This window comes from Martes martes, assembly GCF_963455335.1.
Source record: "Martes martes genome assembly, chromosome: 7".
Classification (NCBI taxonomy): Eukaryota; Metazoa; Chordata; class Mammalia; order Carnivora; family Mustelidae; genus Martes; species Martes martes.
The window spans coordinates 50,678,911-50,696,038 of NC_137894.1; the positions used below are offsets into that span (position 1 = coordinate 50,678,911).

The 17,128-nt window shown below is 44.8% G+C and overlaps 1 protein-coding gene across 1 annotated transcript in view; it reads left to right on the forward strand.

Annotated features, from left to right (window-relative positions):
- Positions 1-846: 846 nt before the first annotated feature.
- Positions 847-17,128, forward strand: part of TEP1 (telomerase associated protein 1) — a gene marked incomplete at its 3' end in the record, with an annotated part of 32,081 nt that continues 15,799 nt past the window's right edge. The window contains exons 1-12 of the mRNA XM_080809679.1: positions 847-953; positions 4,262-4,852; positions 5,966-6,148; positions 6,437-6,571; positions 7,330-7,491; positions 7,915-8,076; positions 8,389-8,466; positions 10,243-10,367; positions 10,567-10,724; positions 13,825-13,934; positions 14,639-14,729; positions 14,958-15,147. Coding sequence (XP_080665805.1) covers positions 4,286-4,852; positions 5,966-6,148; positions 6,437-6,571; positions 7,330-7,491; positions 7,915-8,076; positions 8,389-8,466; positions 10,243-10,367; positions 10,567-10,724; positions 13,825-13,934; positions 14,639-14,729; positions 14,958-15,147 — 1,961 coding nt within the window. The 5' untranslated portion in view covers positions 847-953; positions 4,262-4,285. The remainder of the gene's footprint in view (positions 954-4,261; positions 4,853-5,965; positions 6,149-6,436; positions 6,572-7,329; positions 7,492-7,914; positions 8,077-8,388; positions 8,467-10,242; positions 10,368-10,566; positions 10,725-13,824; positions 13,935-14,638; positions 14,730-14,957; positions 15,148-17,128) is intronic.

Sequence of the window (17,128 nt, forward strand, 5' to 3'; positions counted from 1 at the left end):
ATAAGAACGGAGTGTTGGGACTGATAAGGCAGGTAGCTAGGGAATCATCTAAGGAAAGAAACTGGAATCTGGCTCAACAATTTGAGAAGACAGGATGCCCCCAAGTCGGAGCTAAAGCTCAGGTGTTTACCTGAGAATGAAGAGTACCTCCCTAACGAAGGGGTTATTTTCCAGGAGACAGTAATCTGTCTACCCAAGCTAAACACATTTCTCCTGCTATTATTTGTTTGGCTCTGCTCTTTATGAAATGGCACTAGCATTACCATCCTAAAGGTCACTTGTCTCTTTCCAGAGCCTAGTCCTACCTTCTGGGAAAAGTTCTGGCTAGCTTTTCGTAATCCACGGATCTCTCCCAGGTGGACGCTGGCAGGCTCTCAGCTCCCTCTGCCTTAATTACTCCATATCTACACCTGCTTACAGGCCACTGCATTTCCCCAGGTTACAGGCCATTAGACGTTCTCTCACCTTTTACTTTCACTTTCACCAAGTAACTTTAGGAGGAAGAGTCCACCTATCTTTGACACCAAGAGAAAAGGAGCCCAGAGAGGAGGAGAACATGCCAAAATCCTTCCCCAGAAGCCGAGTTTTGAGGACACACAGGAGAAAGGAGGCGGCGGGAGGGGGAGTGGGAGGGAGGCGAGTGGGGCGGAGACTAAACTCGCGTCCGGGAGAGCCTGCGGCGTTCTCTACGCGTTCCGACCCCTCAGCCGGCGGCTCAGCTCCAGGTGGCCTTGTGCTCGCGGCCGGCACGGCGGCCGCCGCACGCCTCCCAGGCCGCGTCCACGCCCGAGCGCCGTCCCCTCCCCGTTCCCCGCTCGCTCCTCCTCCGGCTTGCAGTCTTCCTACTGGCGGAGCCGAGAGTCCCGGCCGGCTTCCTGCCGCCGAGAACAGACACGCTCCCCGTCAGCCAGCGTCTGCCAGCCCCGTGGGTTCCGGGGACGGTCCGGGTGCAGGTAGAAGCCGGCCGGGGCCTGAGGTCCGGGGCGCTGAGCTCGGCAGTGGGGAGCGGGCGGGAAGGACCTAGCGCGGCCCCTCCGGACGCTCGCGGGAGCCTGGAGGGCCTGGCGCCGGCAGGAAGCCTTTGGCCGACACGTCCCCACTCGGGACGGGGTGTGGTTGTGAAAGGAAAAGTGGGGGAGCCGGCTGTGACTGTGGGGGTGGGGTGGCAGGGGATGGAAGCACACGGAAAGAGATCCAGTGAGAATGAGTCCCTCTGCCCTAGAGAAGCTGCCATAACAGAGCACTAGATGTTGTGACCATCGCTTCTAATAGCGGGGTGTGCCGACGCAGGAGAGAGTATCTGCCAGCTTATAAGCGGTACTAAGGTGTTACCCCGGCAAGGTCTCCAAGATACACTAAGTACAGAATAGTGTCTAAAGTGTGGTCCTCTTTGTGTACTGCAAAAAAAAAAAAAAAAATGGGGTGGGGGATAAACATGTATATGTATAGGAAGTGTCTGAAATTGTTCATACAAAACTGTTAGCAGTGGTTATCTCTGGAGAATGGAACTAGAGATGGGATTTTGACTTTTCATTTGTAGTCCAGCTGAGTCTCCCTTCACAAACTCCAGGGTGCAAAAATATTTAACTGTATTTTTCTGTTAACTTAGTTTTTATTGTAAGACTTTTTAATTTTTTTTTATTTAGTTTTTTAAAGAGTTTATTTATTTATTTGTCAGAAAGGGGGGGGGGGAAGCAGGAGGAGCAGCAGGCAGAGGGAGAAGCAGGCTCCTGGCTGAGAGAGGAGGCTGACTGCAGGAAGGACTGGATCCCAGGATGGTGGGATCATGACCTGAACCAACTGAGCCACCCAGACATCCCTATTTTAAGACTTTTTATTTTGTTTTGTTTTGATATATCTTGGGTCAGTTATGAGATTTCCCACTCCTCTTCCTTATATAGTGCAAAGACATGAAGGAAGTATACAGGGCACAGAGGCCATCACTCTTGATGTAATTTGTTCACACTAATGTACTAGTGTCTGGTGAGATAGCATTGTCTTTTCTAGTTCTGGATTGTCAGTCTAATCAAGTCTTCTTGGAAGTATTCTGCAGTCCTTTCCCTAAGCTCTTGTGTATTAAGCTCTTGTGTATTAAGTCAATCAAGTGATTCACTTAACAACATACTTATTCCTAAAATACTTAAATGTAAATAGGTGATAAGCACTTGTCCAAATAAGTAAGTAAATACATTCCTCATGATAGAAATTTAAGCATTTTGTCAGGCAGAAGTTCTTAATTTGCACTTAATGGGGATCCATTAAGTTTAATTAAATTAAACTTTAATTAAAGATTAATTAGATTAAGATTAAAGAGATCCATGAATGGACTCCATGAAAGTTTGAGTGCAAAATGGTATATAATCTTGTTTTTCTGTGAGAAAGCTACACAGCTTTCACCAGATTCTCTAAAAGCCTCTAAATCCCACTGACGAGGCATTTTAGAAATAATGGTGAACAAGGCAAAAAGGATCTCTGTCCTCAGGAACTTATAGTCTGGTGGGTGGAAAGACAAACGGGCAATTATAATGTAAGGAATGTGTTTTGTGATAGAGGAGGTTTTCTGTTGTGGGAACATAGAGGCTCGTATATTAGACTAGGGCTGGCTGTCAGCAAAGGCTCCTTGGAGGAACTATTAAACTGAGACCTGCAGAATAGTCAGGAACTGACTATTAAACTGAGGACTGGTAAAGGAGGAGCTAGGAAAGGAAGTGCTCCTGGTAAAAGGAAGAGTATATTAGGCGTCTGCCTGTGTAAAGATCCAAAGTCAAAAGATACCTTGGCAATTCACAAACTTAAAAGAGTGTGTATGATTGCAGCTTAGATGGGAGTAGAACTAAGAAATGAGGCTGGGAGAGGATCAAAAGCCAGGTTATGTGTGTGATGCTGGCCATGCAGAGGTAAACCAGACAGAGGAGCTCCTTGACCCTCAGGGAGTCTTATTTTAGTAAGGAGAAACAGGGAACAAGTAGGCAAGTAAGCAAACAAAATACTTTTTTATCATGGTAAAATAAACAAGGTGATATAATGGTGGCTGTGGTATATACTGAGGAACTCCTTTAGACAGATCTACATACTGTGTGAGAGGAGCGTTGCAACAAAGATGGTGGCAGGCAGAATGGAGAGAATTGGATAGATTTGAGAGATATTGAGGGAGTAGAACCAATAGGATTTGATAGTTTACTGGATGATAATAACAAATAACAACAGCTTCCATTTATTGGACACTTACTAATTACCAGGCACTGTTCTAAATGCTTAGTGCATTTTTATTTATTCTTATAATAACTCTATGAGGTAGGCATTTATCTCAATTTTGTAGATGAGGAAACTGAGGCACAGAGAGTTCAAGTAACCAACCCAAGTAGATTCAGGGTCCCATCAGGATTCAAACTTAAGTCTATTTCACTCCATATCCCTATAAGCAGAGGGGGGAAAGGAGATGGAATAGAGTTGAGGAAGAGTGGGAGAAAGGTGATACATTTGGGTCTGGAGTTTTGGGTACCTTTGAGTCATCCAAGTGGAGATGTCCAATAGGCAAATGGATAAATGAATATGAAGCTCAGATGAGATCTAGGTCAAGGAATAATTTTGTGTGTTTCCAGCACAGAAATGTTATTTGGAGCCTATCCTGGGAAAGTATATAAGATTAGAATAGAATTCTAAGGGGCTTCAACATTCAAGCGATGGCAGGGAAAGAGCCTTCATGAAGAGAAGGTAAGAGATATAAGAGGAAAATCAGGACAGTGGCACCAAGACAGCCAAAGAGAAAAGAGGGTTTCAGTGAGAGAGTGAGCCACAGTGTCATATTCTGCTTGAGGGATGAGGTAAGAGAAGGGCCAAGATGTGCCTGTTCTCATTGTAACAAGAATTCCATTGGTTAACCAAGAGGACAGCCTTGGGGGAATAGGAGGGACAGAATGCCATTTAGTTGGTTGAACAGTGAGTAGGAGGCAAGGAAGTTGAGACTGTTGAATATAGACATCTTGATCAAAATATTTGTTTTGGGCACCTGGGTGGCTCAGTGGGTTAAGCCTCTGCCTTCAGCTTGGGTCATGATCTCAGGGTCCTAGGATGGAGCCCTGCATCAGGCTCTCTACTCAGGAGGGAGCCTGCTTCCCCTCTCTCTGCCTGCCTCCTCTGCCTACTTGTGATTTCTGTCTGTCAAATAAATAAATAAAATGACTATGGGAAAGACATACTCTGAGGGCAAACACACTCCAGTGCAGCCAGGAGCTCATCACCTGTCTTTCTCTCCTTCTAGGCATATACTGGTTGGGGTCGAGCTATGGAGAAACTCCACGGGCATGCGTCTGCCCACCTGGACATTCTCTCCTTAGAAAACCGGTGCCTGGCCACCCTCCCCAACCTGCAGCCCATGGGGAAACCTCATGGGCATGTCCCTGCCCACCCAGATATCCTCTCCTTAGAAAACCGGTGCCTGGCCACACTTCCTGACCTGAAGATCATGGAGAAACCACGTGGGCATGTATCTGCCCACCCAGACATTCTCTCCTTAGAAAACCGGTGCCTGGCCACACTTCCTGACCTGAAGACTGTGGAGAAACTACATGGGCATGTTTCTGTCCACCCAGACATCCTCTCATTGGAGAATCGGTGCCTGGCCACGCTCCCTGTTCTAAAAAGTTCTGTGTCTACCAGCCCTTCGCTCCACTGTCTCCAGAGAGCTCACCTGGTGCAAGCTGATGTGTGTAGCCCGAACATCAGTAACTGCTCATTCTCTGAGCCTCCAGCCTGGACAGCCCAGTGCCTCTCTGAGGGACTAGCCTGTCTGAGCTGCCCCACGGCCTTGAAATCCATCTCTGCCACAGAGAAAGCTCCTGAAACAGCCTTGGTAATAGCTCCAGGCACTTATCCTGACTCCATGCATGTCTGTTGGATGCTTTTGTCCCTAGTCTTAGTGCCTCAGTTTCCCCTCTGCTGCTCTGTGTCTGTGTACCTTCTGTCTTCAGAGCCTTTTCCTGAGGTCCCCTTAACCCTCAGGCTTTTGTCTTCAGCGTCACTACCTTTATCGCATATCAAGTTCAGATATTCTGGACAATAGAGCTGGCCTTAGAAAGCCTCTGCTCAGGAGGACGGGCAGCGTGATATTGGAGTAGCAGCCAAGCAAGTACTTCTGAGGTCTTATGTCCAGCAGGGGAGGCATCTGCCATACCATGGCCCACTTCCCTGTATGTACATGTGTAAACATGTGTCCACTTGTACACATCTATACACATTTAGCATACAGGGCAGAATCAGTAGACAAACACACATTTCTTCTGTATGGACTTGGGTATCAGACTGAGGCAGAGGCTATACAGTTTCTGCCAAAAACAAGCCATACAACCTTGGCCAAGACTTAACCTGTTGAAGCTTTGATTTCTTTCCCTTTAAAACGTGGTCAGTGAAAATCTGTCTCAGAGGGTCATTGTCAGGATTACTATTGCCATCTTACATTTATTTAGGGCTTTGCAACTTGCAAAGCCCTAAATAAATTTACCCCATTCAATCTTCTAATGGCCCCATCAAGTAGGTTGTAGGGAGTGAAGAAGCTGAGACTCAGAAGTTAAGCAGCTCACGGTTGCTGGGGGATTGATCTGGGACTTGGCCTTTTTTTTCTGAATCCAGAGTATCTTAGTAGTATCATAGGAGGTGTGTGTGAGGAGCCTTGGACTCCTCGGCTGTGGCATCAATAAGGAAATGAAAGCAGGGGAAGATCTCAGAGCGTCTGAGCAAAGGCTCAGAAGGTTGAATTGGGAAAGGTGGTGTGTGTAACAGTGAGGGGTCCCTCTGTCAGCCAAGAGAGATGGATGCCTGGGTGTGAGGGGGGAGGAAGGAGGAGTTTTGGTTCTGGAATCTAGATGTAGACTCCTCCTGTGCCTGGGATCTGCCTTCATATCTGTCTGTGTTTGAGAGATCTGTCTTCGGATCTGTCTATGTGATTATCAACTGCCACTATCCCCAGGGCTCTTGTTCCTCTTCAGAGGAGAAAATGCCAGAAGAGAAGGAATGGGTAGAGGTTCAGATGCCTGTTTATAATCTAAGCCTGGGAGAGGAAGAGAAGGTGGAGGAGCCTGTCCTGAAGCTCACCACTGAGGACTCTGAATCTCATCCTGGGCCCACTGACCAGGCCCTTAAGGACAAGAAGGTAAAAGTTCCAGTGTTGGGGAGAGATTGATGATGGTGGAGGGAATGGTGTGAGGTGGTGTGGGAGGGGTGGTGACCAAGGGCCAAACCAGTTCCCCTCCACAGATGGGAGGGGAAGGATGGGGTATCACCCAGCTCTTATTTCTCATTCCCTAATCACTTTTCTAACCTCTCAGTTGGACAGACGTCTCTCTGAATGTGGGGGTCATTTCTCTCTGCTCTTGATTTTGTAAATCGGCCTGAGTGGGTCCTTGAGTTGGTCCTCATGACCTCTTTCATCCGTTCTCAGATGGTTCTCATAAGCCTGCTGTGCTCCACTCTGACATCAGAGGTAAACATGGAAGCTGCAGCTGACATGACCTCGGGTACTCTCTTTGAAGTCTGTAGTGAACTTGCACCTTTGGAGCCTGAATTCATCCTTAAGGTACTGTGGTGTGAAGGAGGGGTTGGATGGGAACTGGAGGCTGGGAGGCAAGAACTGTGGCCATGGTGTGGGAGGAGAATGGTGGCCAGCTTGGTGGGAAGGGAGTAGGATCTCTGGTTGAGTCTGAGGGCTAGTCCCTGGGGTTCTTTGATGAGCGGGGGGAAGATGAGATTGGGAAAGCGTATACTAGGGCTCATTTGTTTAGTAACTACACAGGCTAAGTACACAAAACTAGGCCTTGAAGGTCATTTCAACAGATGTAATGAAACTTGGATCTGGCTTTTAAAAAGGAGCTTATAGTATTGTTAGGGAAGCAGAACATTCCCAAGTATTACATAAATGCAAATGGAGTAGTAGGTAGTGAATATTTCAGAGGCAGAGAAACAGGGGAGGAGGGATGTTTTCTATGACCAGGTTGAGCAGGGACTAACTGGGGGACAGGGAGGTGGGTGGGGACAGCTGAAAATTACCCTGGGTAATTTTCAATAGACCTTGATGGTGGGAAGCCCTCTAAGTACCTGGTTGACTTGGAAGGTGATCAGTAGACTCAGAAGAAGCCATGCTGCAAAGGTGGATAAGGGCTGGAGTATGGAGGATGTAGCCTTCCAAGCCAGGAGGCTTGGGCTTTCCGTTTTATAGACACTGTGAAGTGTTCAGGAAAGGTTTTATGCAGGTGGATTAAGCAAGCGAGTTTGTTTGGGTCATGATGCTTTGGGACAAGTGGCTGAGATGCCAGCTCTCCCCACTCTGTGCCTCAGGCAGCTCTGTACGCCAGGCAGCAGCTGAACATCCGGACTGTGGCCAACAAAGTGTTGGCCATTGCTGCCTTCTTGCCGGTCTGCCGCCCCCACCTGCGACGCTATTTCTGTGCCATTGTCCAGCTGCCTTCTGATTGGATTCAGGTAGCCGAGTTCTACCAGGTATGGCACTCAGTTCCCTGAGCTTTGGCTCCCACTGGTTCCCTCTCCCTTGTTTATCGCATCCCTGCGGAAACTTCTCATCTAGTTCCACCTCCCCTCAGTTGTCCTCAGCTTTGCTTCCCAGATAGGACAGCTTCTCCCTGGATCGTGCTGGGTTGTCCAATAGAAAGAATATGACTGAGAAGAGCTGGACCACAGTGGGAGAAAAATTGGTCTTACTCTGGACCTCCTGTTTACGATGCAGGAGATGAGAATCAGAGAAGTCTGCTGATGGGCCCAGGACTGTAGAAATGATCACTCTAGAGCTGGGGTTGGAAACCATCTTCTTCTGTGCCCCCATTTAACCCTGTGAAGTGGTCTTGGCTTGTTGTAGAGGGTTGATCTGTGTCTCACTCCTGAGGGTCTTTCCTCCCTTGCTGACAGAACCTGGCTGGAGGAGAGGAGGACAAGCTGGTGCCCCTGCCTGCCTGCCTGCGTGCTGCTATGACTGACAAATTTGCCCAGTTTGATGAGTACCAGCTGGCTAAGTACAACCCTCGGAAGCACCGGGCCAAGAGTCGCCCCCGCCCGCCTCCCCGTCCCCCAGTCAGTCCCTGCTCAACCTGGTCATTCACAGCCCAGGCCCCTTCTCTCTGGAAATGAGGGGTGGGCGGGAGGTCGAAAGAACCTGCTAACCCTGGGGGATCCCCACTAAGTATCTGACACGTTCCTACCATATAAAAGGAGTCAGAGAAAAGGAGAGGGAGGAGCTGAGTAGAGCTCAGGGGGGCAGACAGGGCAGGGCTGTCTTGGCTGGCTTCCTTTTTGGCAGAGGTGGACCTTTGGAACTATTGGAATGGATCTCTCCAAGGATGGGTTCCATTATCCATTTTGAAATTGCTTCTCCTGTCCCTACAGAAGACAGGGCGCCCATTTTCTGAGACACAAAAATATTTGCCGAGGTACCTTAGGCCTCTTAAAGTTGAGCAGAAGAAGGTGAGTGCCTTGTTCTGGGGTTCCACATGTGCATGTAAAACTTTTTCTCAGCTAATATTTAGAAATGGAATTCTGTTTGGTTTAGAAATACTCAAGGTGTGGTAGGCATATTCCAGTTTCCAACTTCCTGGGGAGTTCTCAGTTGTGATTGTAGGGTCAGGCTTGAGAGCACTGGGAAAGGCTCCTTTTATTTCCCATTTTGCTTCCCTTACTATTTACAGACTGGTGGCACGTACAGCTGGGTAAGTGAGTTAACAGTGTATGAAATATGGGCACATGGGTGGCTCAGTTGGTTAAGCATCTGACTCTTGATTTTGACTCAGTTCATGATCTTGGGGTCATGGGATTGAGCCCTGCATGTTGGGCTCCTCACACATCAGGGAATCTTTTTGAGGTTCTCTCTCTCAACCCCCCACCATTCTCTCTTAAAGAAAGAAAGTAAGTATGAAACTTATAAAGTATATACTTTATAAAGTGTAAAACTTCTGTAGGAAGTTTTAAAACCAAACCAAGCCTTTTTGCATTAATGACAAATAAGGCACTGCACTTTGTGGTTAAAAGCATAGAATCAGGAATTAGACCTGGGTTTGAATCCCCCCACCAGTACTACTCGCTGGCTATGCAACCTTGGCCAAATGACTTACCCTGTCTTACCTCAGTTTCCTCAGATATAAAATGGGAAAAATAGCAGTACCTCATTGGGTACTTCATTGGGTTCTTGCGAGGATTAAATCAGTCACTGAATTTAAAGTATTTCTTTTTTTTTAAGATTTTATTTATTTGGGGGCACCTGGGTGGCTTGGTGGGTTGAGCCTCTGCCTTCGGCTTGGGTCATGGTCTCAGGGTCCTGGGATCGAGCCCTGCATTGGGCTCTCTGCTCAGCAGGGAGCCTGCTTCCTCCTCTCTCTCTCTGCTTGCCTCTCTGGCTACTTGTGATCTCTCTCTGTCAAATAAATGAATAAAATCTTTAAAAAAAATTTTTATTTATTTTGTGTTTGTGTATGAGAGAGAGGTATTGAGAGAGAGAGAGAGACACGGAGACAGAGTACAAGTTGGGGGCAGCAAGAGCTGCTGAGCAGGGAGCCTGATGTGGGACTTAATCCTTGGACCCTGGGATCATGACTTGAGTCACCCAGGCACCCTGAATTTAAAGTATTTCTCACAATACCTGTCATTGAGTAAGTGTTAGCTATCACCAACATCATCATCATTAAAATAGATTATTGGGGAAATAATATGGTGTTTATTGTAAAAGAAAACATTCTCAGTTGGTCAACTGATCTTTTCTCTTCGTTCTAATAATATATCCCAAACTTAGCTCTTCTATTGTAGAAGACACCATAGAAAGGCAACTTTGTTCCGTTTTTTCACTCTTTGTGGCTTGCATTTACTGATGCCTCCATTTACCTCCTCCTCTAAGTTTCAGTGATTTAAGTAAAAGCTGCTTTTTCCTTTCCCTCCCTCTAAGAAAAAGATGTTCTCTGTTCATTCCATTCCCATCTTGTTTTTCACAAACCAGTTATCCCATGTTAACTATTGATAGTTCAAGCTTGCATACATGAAACACAGTGACCCCAAAGAGCTACTATGGTATGCTCACTGCAGGAGTTCTTGTTGCTGGGGACTTTTGCCGCCTATTCCTACTCTTTGCCCAGATCTACATTGGGGGAAGAAATTACCTCGTAGGTATAAGATGTCTGCAGTTCTGATTTCTGAAGCAAGTGACATGGTCATAGATTAAATGACTTCTGTGGGATTTGGGGGATATTTCCATAGTTTGAGGAGACCTACAATGCAGTACCAGAGAAAAAGAAGCAGCCGAGGTTCACTCTGAAGAAGTTAGTACAGCGACTGCACATCCGGGAGCCAGCTCAGCACATCCAAGCCCTACTGGGCTACAGGTGAGAAGACACAGCCTGAACATACCTTCCACCTGGGTGACCCTGTGGCCTTTCAACCTCCACGGTCCTGTGCCTATAGTTCTGACCCCAGCAACATTAGTGGCAAGCATAACTGACTAGCTTTGACTGACTGACTTTCTCTCTTCTGGGTTATTTTCAGCTGGCTTTGAAATGATAATATTTTCCTCTTCTGTCCCAGATATCCTTCCAGCCTACAAATGTTTTCTCGAAGTCGCCTCCCTGGGCCATGGGATTCTAGCAGAGCTGGGAAGCGGATGAAGCTCCCTCGGCCAGAGACCTGGGAGCGGGAGCTGAGCCTGCGGGGGAACAAAGCTTCCGTCTGGGAGGAGCTGATTGGTAGAGTAACCTTGACCATACAGTCCCATCCTCTCTTCCCCATTCACACCTCTACCTTTTGGACCCTAAGTTAATTTCTGTGGCATGATACAGTTATTCTCTTGCCTGGGGGGGGTATATCGCTGAAAGTGATTGGATTTGTGAGTTTTGCCATCGACCATGCCCAAGCGGACCAGTGGTGCCTGCTTTGAGTGGCACTGACTTCATAGGGAGGTCATTATTACAGATGTGGTTAGGTGATGCACAAGCCTTGATCAACACAGGACAAAGTGGTAGCTTCTCTCTGATTTCACTTAGGTCATACTGGGTAAGTCATCTAATCAAGGTAGGATTGGCATATGGAGTATTGGAATCTCCGCAGGAACCCATATTTAGGACTTTGAGGTGATTTGCCCATACTGATAAAGAGAAAAAAAATTAAATCGGAAGGACCAAGTTATTTCAGTCTTCTATTTGTCTCTTTTTGTTGCTCTTGTTAGTTTATTTTTAACTCTACAAGACTCTTTCTAGTCTGTCTTTTCTTAAGTTCTCTTTCATCTTTGAAAACTTCAAGTTAGTATCTTTCTGTTGAAAAACATCTTGCTGTAGAATTTGTGACTGAGGTTTGGAGACTTCATATTTTGGGGCTTCAGAAGCCCGTCTTTTTTTTTTTTTTTAATCTATTTCTCTGCGAACTGCTATGTGAAGATTGTGCCCAGGGCAGCCCAAATTCTCAGCTGGTTATCTGTCATGGTTCGCACTGTGTGGTTGTCGCTGGGGGTATAGACATGAGAATCCCATGGGAATTAAAACACACACATGCACACACACATGCCTGACAACCTCTTCCCCAATATTTGACACTTTGGGTGGAACAGGAGAAAGTTGCCTGGATGGCAGCCAGGATGTATAGCTGATTCTGGTATGTCATCTCTACTTCCTCCCTCTGCCCTTAAAAATTAAAACTGTGACATTTATCTAGGCTCAGTCTAATGCCCATAGTCTAATCCTCTAGTCTCTGGAGTTTTTTGATCATATATTGCAAAAAAACTTTTGTTTGACGTCACAATATATGTATATATAATTTAAACAATTTTATATATGTACTAATGAATTATGTACTTGAGAAAATACATAAAACGTAATTACATAAATATAGATCTGAAAATGTATATAAAGATATAAATATACAATAAAATATAAGACCAAATGTAATTAGATATACAGACCCTTCCACCTGGGTGGCTCAGTGGGTTAGGCCTCTACCTTCAGCTCGGGTCATGATCTCAGGGTCCTGGGATGGAGCCCTGTCGGGCTCCCTGCTCAGCAGGGAGCCTGCTTCCTCCAACCCCCTGCCTGCCTCTCTGCCTACTTGTGATTTCTCTCTCCGTCAAATAAATAAATAAAATCTTAAAAAAAAAAAAAGATATACAGACCCCTCTTGGGAGACCACAGGGCTCATTAATAACTCAGTAACAGTTTTTTTTTTTTTTAAGATTTTATTTATTTGTGTGACAGAGAAAGAGAGCACAAGCATGGGGAGCAGCAGGCAGAGGGAGAGAGAGAAGCAGGCTCCCCATAGAGCAGGGGAAGGCCCGTATGGGACTCGATCCCGGGACTCCAGGATCATGACCTGTGCCAAAGGCAGTCGCTTAACTGACTGAGCCACCCAGGCACCCTCATTAACAGTTTTTTTGAATGAAATCAGTGAACTTCTCAGTCTGAAGGATAAATGTTTGATTTATTTTCTAGTATCATAAATATGATATTGGACTTAATTTCTTATTTAAATGATCTAGAAAACCTCTCATACAAAGCAAGAGTTGAGAACAATTTATGAGCTGACAAAGGATGTAATTGTTTATGAGTTGTCCCCCACCATTTGCATGGTATACACAACCTAATTCTTCTGTACAGTTTGTGAACAGAATTATGACTCAAGAACCACAGGGCTTCCAGAAGACTGGAAGCTTCTATCTGTAATTCAAATGAGACTTACATCACCTTGAAAAAAGACACCACCACTCTCTTGACAGAAGCTGCTGCTAGTGCCTGGGGGGGCGTGGCTGGGGGCTGACAGGCCATGTCTCTAAGGTGGTCTGAAAGCACCTCTGGGGGTACCCAGGAAAAATATTACACCTCCGACTTATGGTTTCCCTTGTCTAAAAGAAAGAAAGGATTTTCCCAATGTTTACCAAACAGATCGTACCCCTGTGGTCACTCGGTCTGTGTGTTGTATGGTACACAGCACATATGAGAGTTCAGGTTTGTGGAGGAAGAATAGGGTTTCTCTAGTACGAGGGTGTCCACAGAGCCCCTCACTCTCTTTTGGTTTCTGCATAATGACTTACCAAACTTATCCTTGAATTGTAAGTGGATTAGAATTATTATTCAGTCTTAACCAAACTAACCATCTGAAGTGGACATAAGCCTTAAAGACGTTATTATTAAGAAACTATGACTTGAAGATGACACTAATATTGCAGAACAAATGGACAATATGAAAGTAATAGGGGTGAAATTCTGCTTTAGTGCAAGTCTTCTTCACCTGTATTTCAATGAAAAATAATGACTATTTAATCAGATCTCACAAGAAGTTTGCCAGAAAACTTAAAAATTTCCAGGAAGATTATTTGAAATATGAATTTATATACATTATTATTAAAGGCGAACCTTACTTTAGGTTATGTTGTGCCTGGAAATATTAACCCGATGATTACACTACATGTATACAATTTATAAATAAATAAACTTACACTAGAAAATTTCATGTTTCACCACCTAAAATGTTTGGAAATCATTACTCTAGATTAGAGAATATGTTTTGCTGGTTGAGCCCAATTGCGTGGCTGGACCAGCAGACAAAGTAACAATAGGAGTTGTTTATTCAAACAGTCATCTTGTAAACAATATTATATAAATCTTGCTCCACACTTTAGGCCAATCCTGTTTTCATCTTTCCAGACGTCTAAAACATTTTGAGTAGGGTAGATCATATGTTAGTACCTCACTCTCTCCGTTCTGCATTTTCTTTGTGGCCTCTGAACGTCTTGCTCTGGTCTCTGACTTCCCTCACTCATCCTTTGTCTGCTTTCCTTACCCTGTGCCTGACTTTCCACAGACAATGGGAAGCTTCCCTTCATGGCCATGCTTCGGAACCTGTGCAACCTGCTGCGGGTTGGAATCAGTGCCCACCACCACGAGCTTGTACTCCAAAAACTCCAGCATGAGGTATGGGGGGGAGGGGAAGGACTAGAGGTGGGTGCTGCGATGCTGCTGCACTTTTTTCCTCATGGCTGGGGAAGGTCCTGGCCACGAGCTATTTTATGTGGGCTATAAACAGGTATGGAGATACGGATAGGCTGGAGGAGACAGATCTGTGGGATACTCCCCAGTTCAAGTATAAGAACTTTCCTTGGATCACTGATTTACCAAGAAGAGGCACTTTTATGATTTAACTGACTTCAGAGGGAGTCTAATATAAAAGAAATTAGCCTCCTTCCTTTACTTCCTCTCTCTTTTTTATTTTTTAAAAGATTTTATTTGTCAGAGAGAGAAAGAGAGAGGGAAAATAAGCAGGGGAGCAGCAGGCAGAGGGAGAAGCAGCCTCCTCATTGAGCAAGGAGCCTGATGCAGGACATGATCCTGGGTACCTGGGATCATGACCTGAGCCAAAGGCAGACCCTCAACCGACTGAGCCACTCTGGCATCCCTCCCTTCTTTCCTTCTTCTCATAGTCTCACCTAATATCTTTCTTTTTCTTTTATTCTTCTTCACTTTTCTCTGTATCTCTTCTGTAATATCCATTTTTCTTCCTCATTTTCCCACAAATCTAAGAGAGTGGTTATCTAGTATTCCTGGTCCCTGAGGACCCTGATTAACCCCACCCCCATTCTCCCTGATATGTTGCTCGTGACCCCTCCTTTGCTTTCCAGAATTCGGTGATCCACAGTCGGCAGTTCCCATTCAGATTCCTTAATGCCCATGATTCCATCAATAACCTTGAGGCTCGACTCAAAAGTAAAGGTATTATCTATCTTCCGAATCCTGTTTGTCTCTCGAGTCTGAGAGTAGATGAATTAGGAGCACTGGTATGTTTCAACCTCTTGCCTTCTGGTCTCAGGATGTGGGGTGGGCAGAGGTCAGACACTTGCCAGCCCGAGGGTCAGGGCTTAGGGGAGTATTGGTGGGAGGACAATAGGAGGGAACAGGCTGACTGACATTGACTCACTTACTTACCTGTTTGCCACACAGCATTGCCACTCCCTTCCAATACAAAACTGATGTGTTCAATAATGACTAGAAATGCAAAAAAGAACAAGAATTGGATGACCTATCGGAGGTATCCTTACAACCCAAGTCGCCAGAAACTTCGGACAACAATGATGATACCGGTGATTTATGAGCAGCTCAAGTGGGAAAAGCTGAAAATACAAAAGGGCAGGTGTGTGTGTGTGTGTGTGTGCGCGCGCGCGCGCGCACCTGTGCATGCTATGCTACTTGGGAGCAAAGGGTGGGCAACAAGAGGTACCATTACAGGGCTTGGGAGTCATCTGGGAACCCCAACTTTTATTCTGTGAAGACATGTTTGCCCCAGTGGCTCAGACTTGCCTGGTTCCTACTGTCTTTGCATAGCAAACCTTGCCTTTAATGTTGTCCTATGGAGAAATCATGAGAAAAAAACTACATTGGGGCCTCCAATTTATTATCTGGGATTGTTTTATTTGTTTCTGGGGGGCTCTGTGAATCTGTGCAGCATTCTCCTTTCTCTTAGTGTATGCTAGTGTCCTCTGCTCCTGTTCTGGTTCAGTTTCTTTTTCTTCTCCATGATATCTATTCTCTCTCTCTCGACCTGTCTTTATTTATTTATTCATTTGTTTGTTTGTTAATACATATAAAGATAATAACTGCTGAGCAGGCTCAAAGTCAGACACAAAACCTGTTCTGTAAGGTTGTTGAAGTCCCGGCACTCTGCCCTTTAGATGCTTCAACGGGATCTTCGTTAAAGACAAATGCAGGGCTCATCTAACCTACTAGGGAATGCGTGGCTGAGGCCAGGGCCACTTAAAAGTCAAGTCTGGAGTCCAGTCCAAACAACAGACATTCGCTGGCCAACTCAGTAGCCACAACACAGCTAGTTAGAATTGAGATGTGCCAGATTTTGAGGACAGTATGAAAAAGGATGTAAAATATCTCCTCTGTAACTTTTGTATTAATTTCCTGTTAAAATGAACATAGTTTAATATGTTAAATCAAATGTCATATTGGGTTAATATCTCCTGTTTATTTTTACTTTCTTCCTACAGGTACTAAAAATTTTTAGTTGCATGTGTAATTTTAATTTTGTGTAACTTACTAATAATAATAATGTGTAATAATGTGTAACTTAATTCTGTTGGATAGCACTGGTAGAGAATACTGAATTTTCTAGTTTAAAAACATTATTATAGGGGTGCCTGGGTCGCTCAGTGGGTTAAGCCTCTGCCTTCGGCTCAGGTCTTGATCCCAGGGTACTGGGATGGAGGCCCTGCATCAGGCTCTCTGCTCAGCAGGGGGTCTACTTCCCCCTCTCTCTGCCTCTGCCTGCCACTCTGCCTACTTGTGATCTCTTTCTGTCAAATAAATAAATAAAATGTTAAAAAATTATTATAAAAAAAGTTTTAAACATGCACACAAGTAATGAGAATATTATAATGGACTCTCATAAAACTATTAGCCACATTGAGTAATTATCTAGATTTTACCACAGTTCTTTTAGTGGTCCCTTTCTTCTTTTTTCTGGGAAGTTGTTTTTATGAACAAATGCCATATAATATAATTTTATTTGATCCTTTCCTATTTCCACATGTGTCTTTTAATACATTTTATTATGTTGTTAGAATGCCATTAATATACCTAAAAATTATAATAATAATTCCTTGGTATTATCCTTTGTTATCTAGTCCATATTCAAATTTCCCAATCATTTCAAAATTATGATTTCACAATTTTATTCAAATCAGAATCTAAACAAGGCATACGCATTACATTTGATTATTAAGTCTCTTATATCTCTTTTAATATTTTCATTGTCTTCAGGCCATTGACTTACTATAGAAACTGGCTTCAGGGACCCTGCTGTGTGTCCCACTTTCTGGATTTGTCAGCCTCCTCATGGTGTCTTCTAATTTGTTTCTGTATTTCGTGTGCTGAGGGTATTAACTCTAAAGGCTTATATAGACTAAGATTCACTTTTTTTCCCTTGCAAGACTATTTTGTAGGGGATTCTTTGTATCCTGTAAATGAGACCACCTTTTTTTTTAACTTTTTTTTTTTAAACCTTGTAATAAGATACAGAATCAGAGGGCACCAAATCCCTGGTGGTCCTACTCATAGTGATGCTAAGACTGACCCATGCCTTTAAGTGGTTATAGCCTGATGTCTTC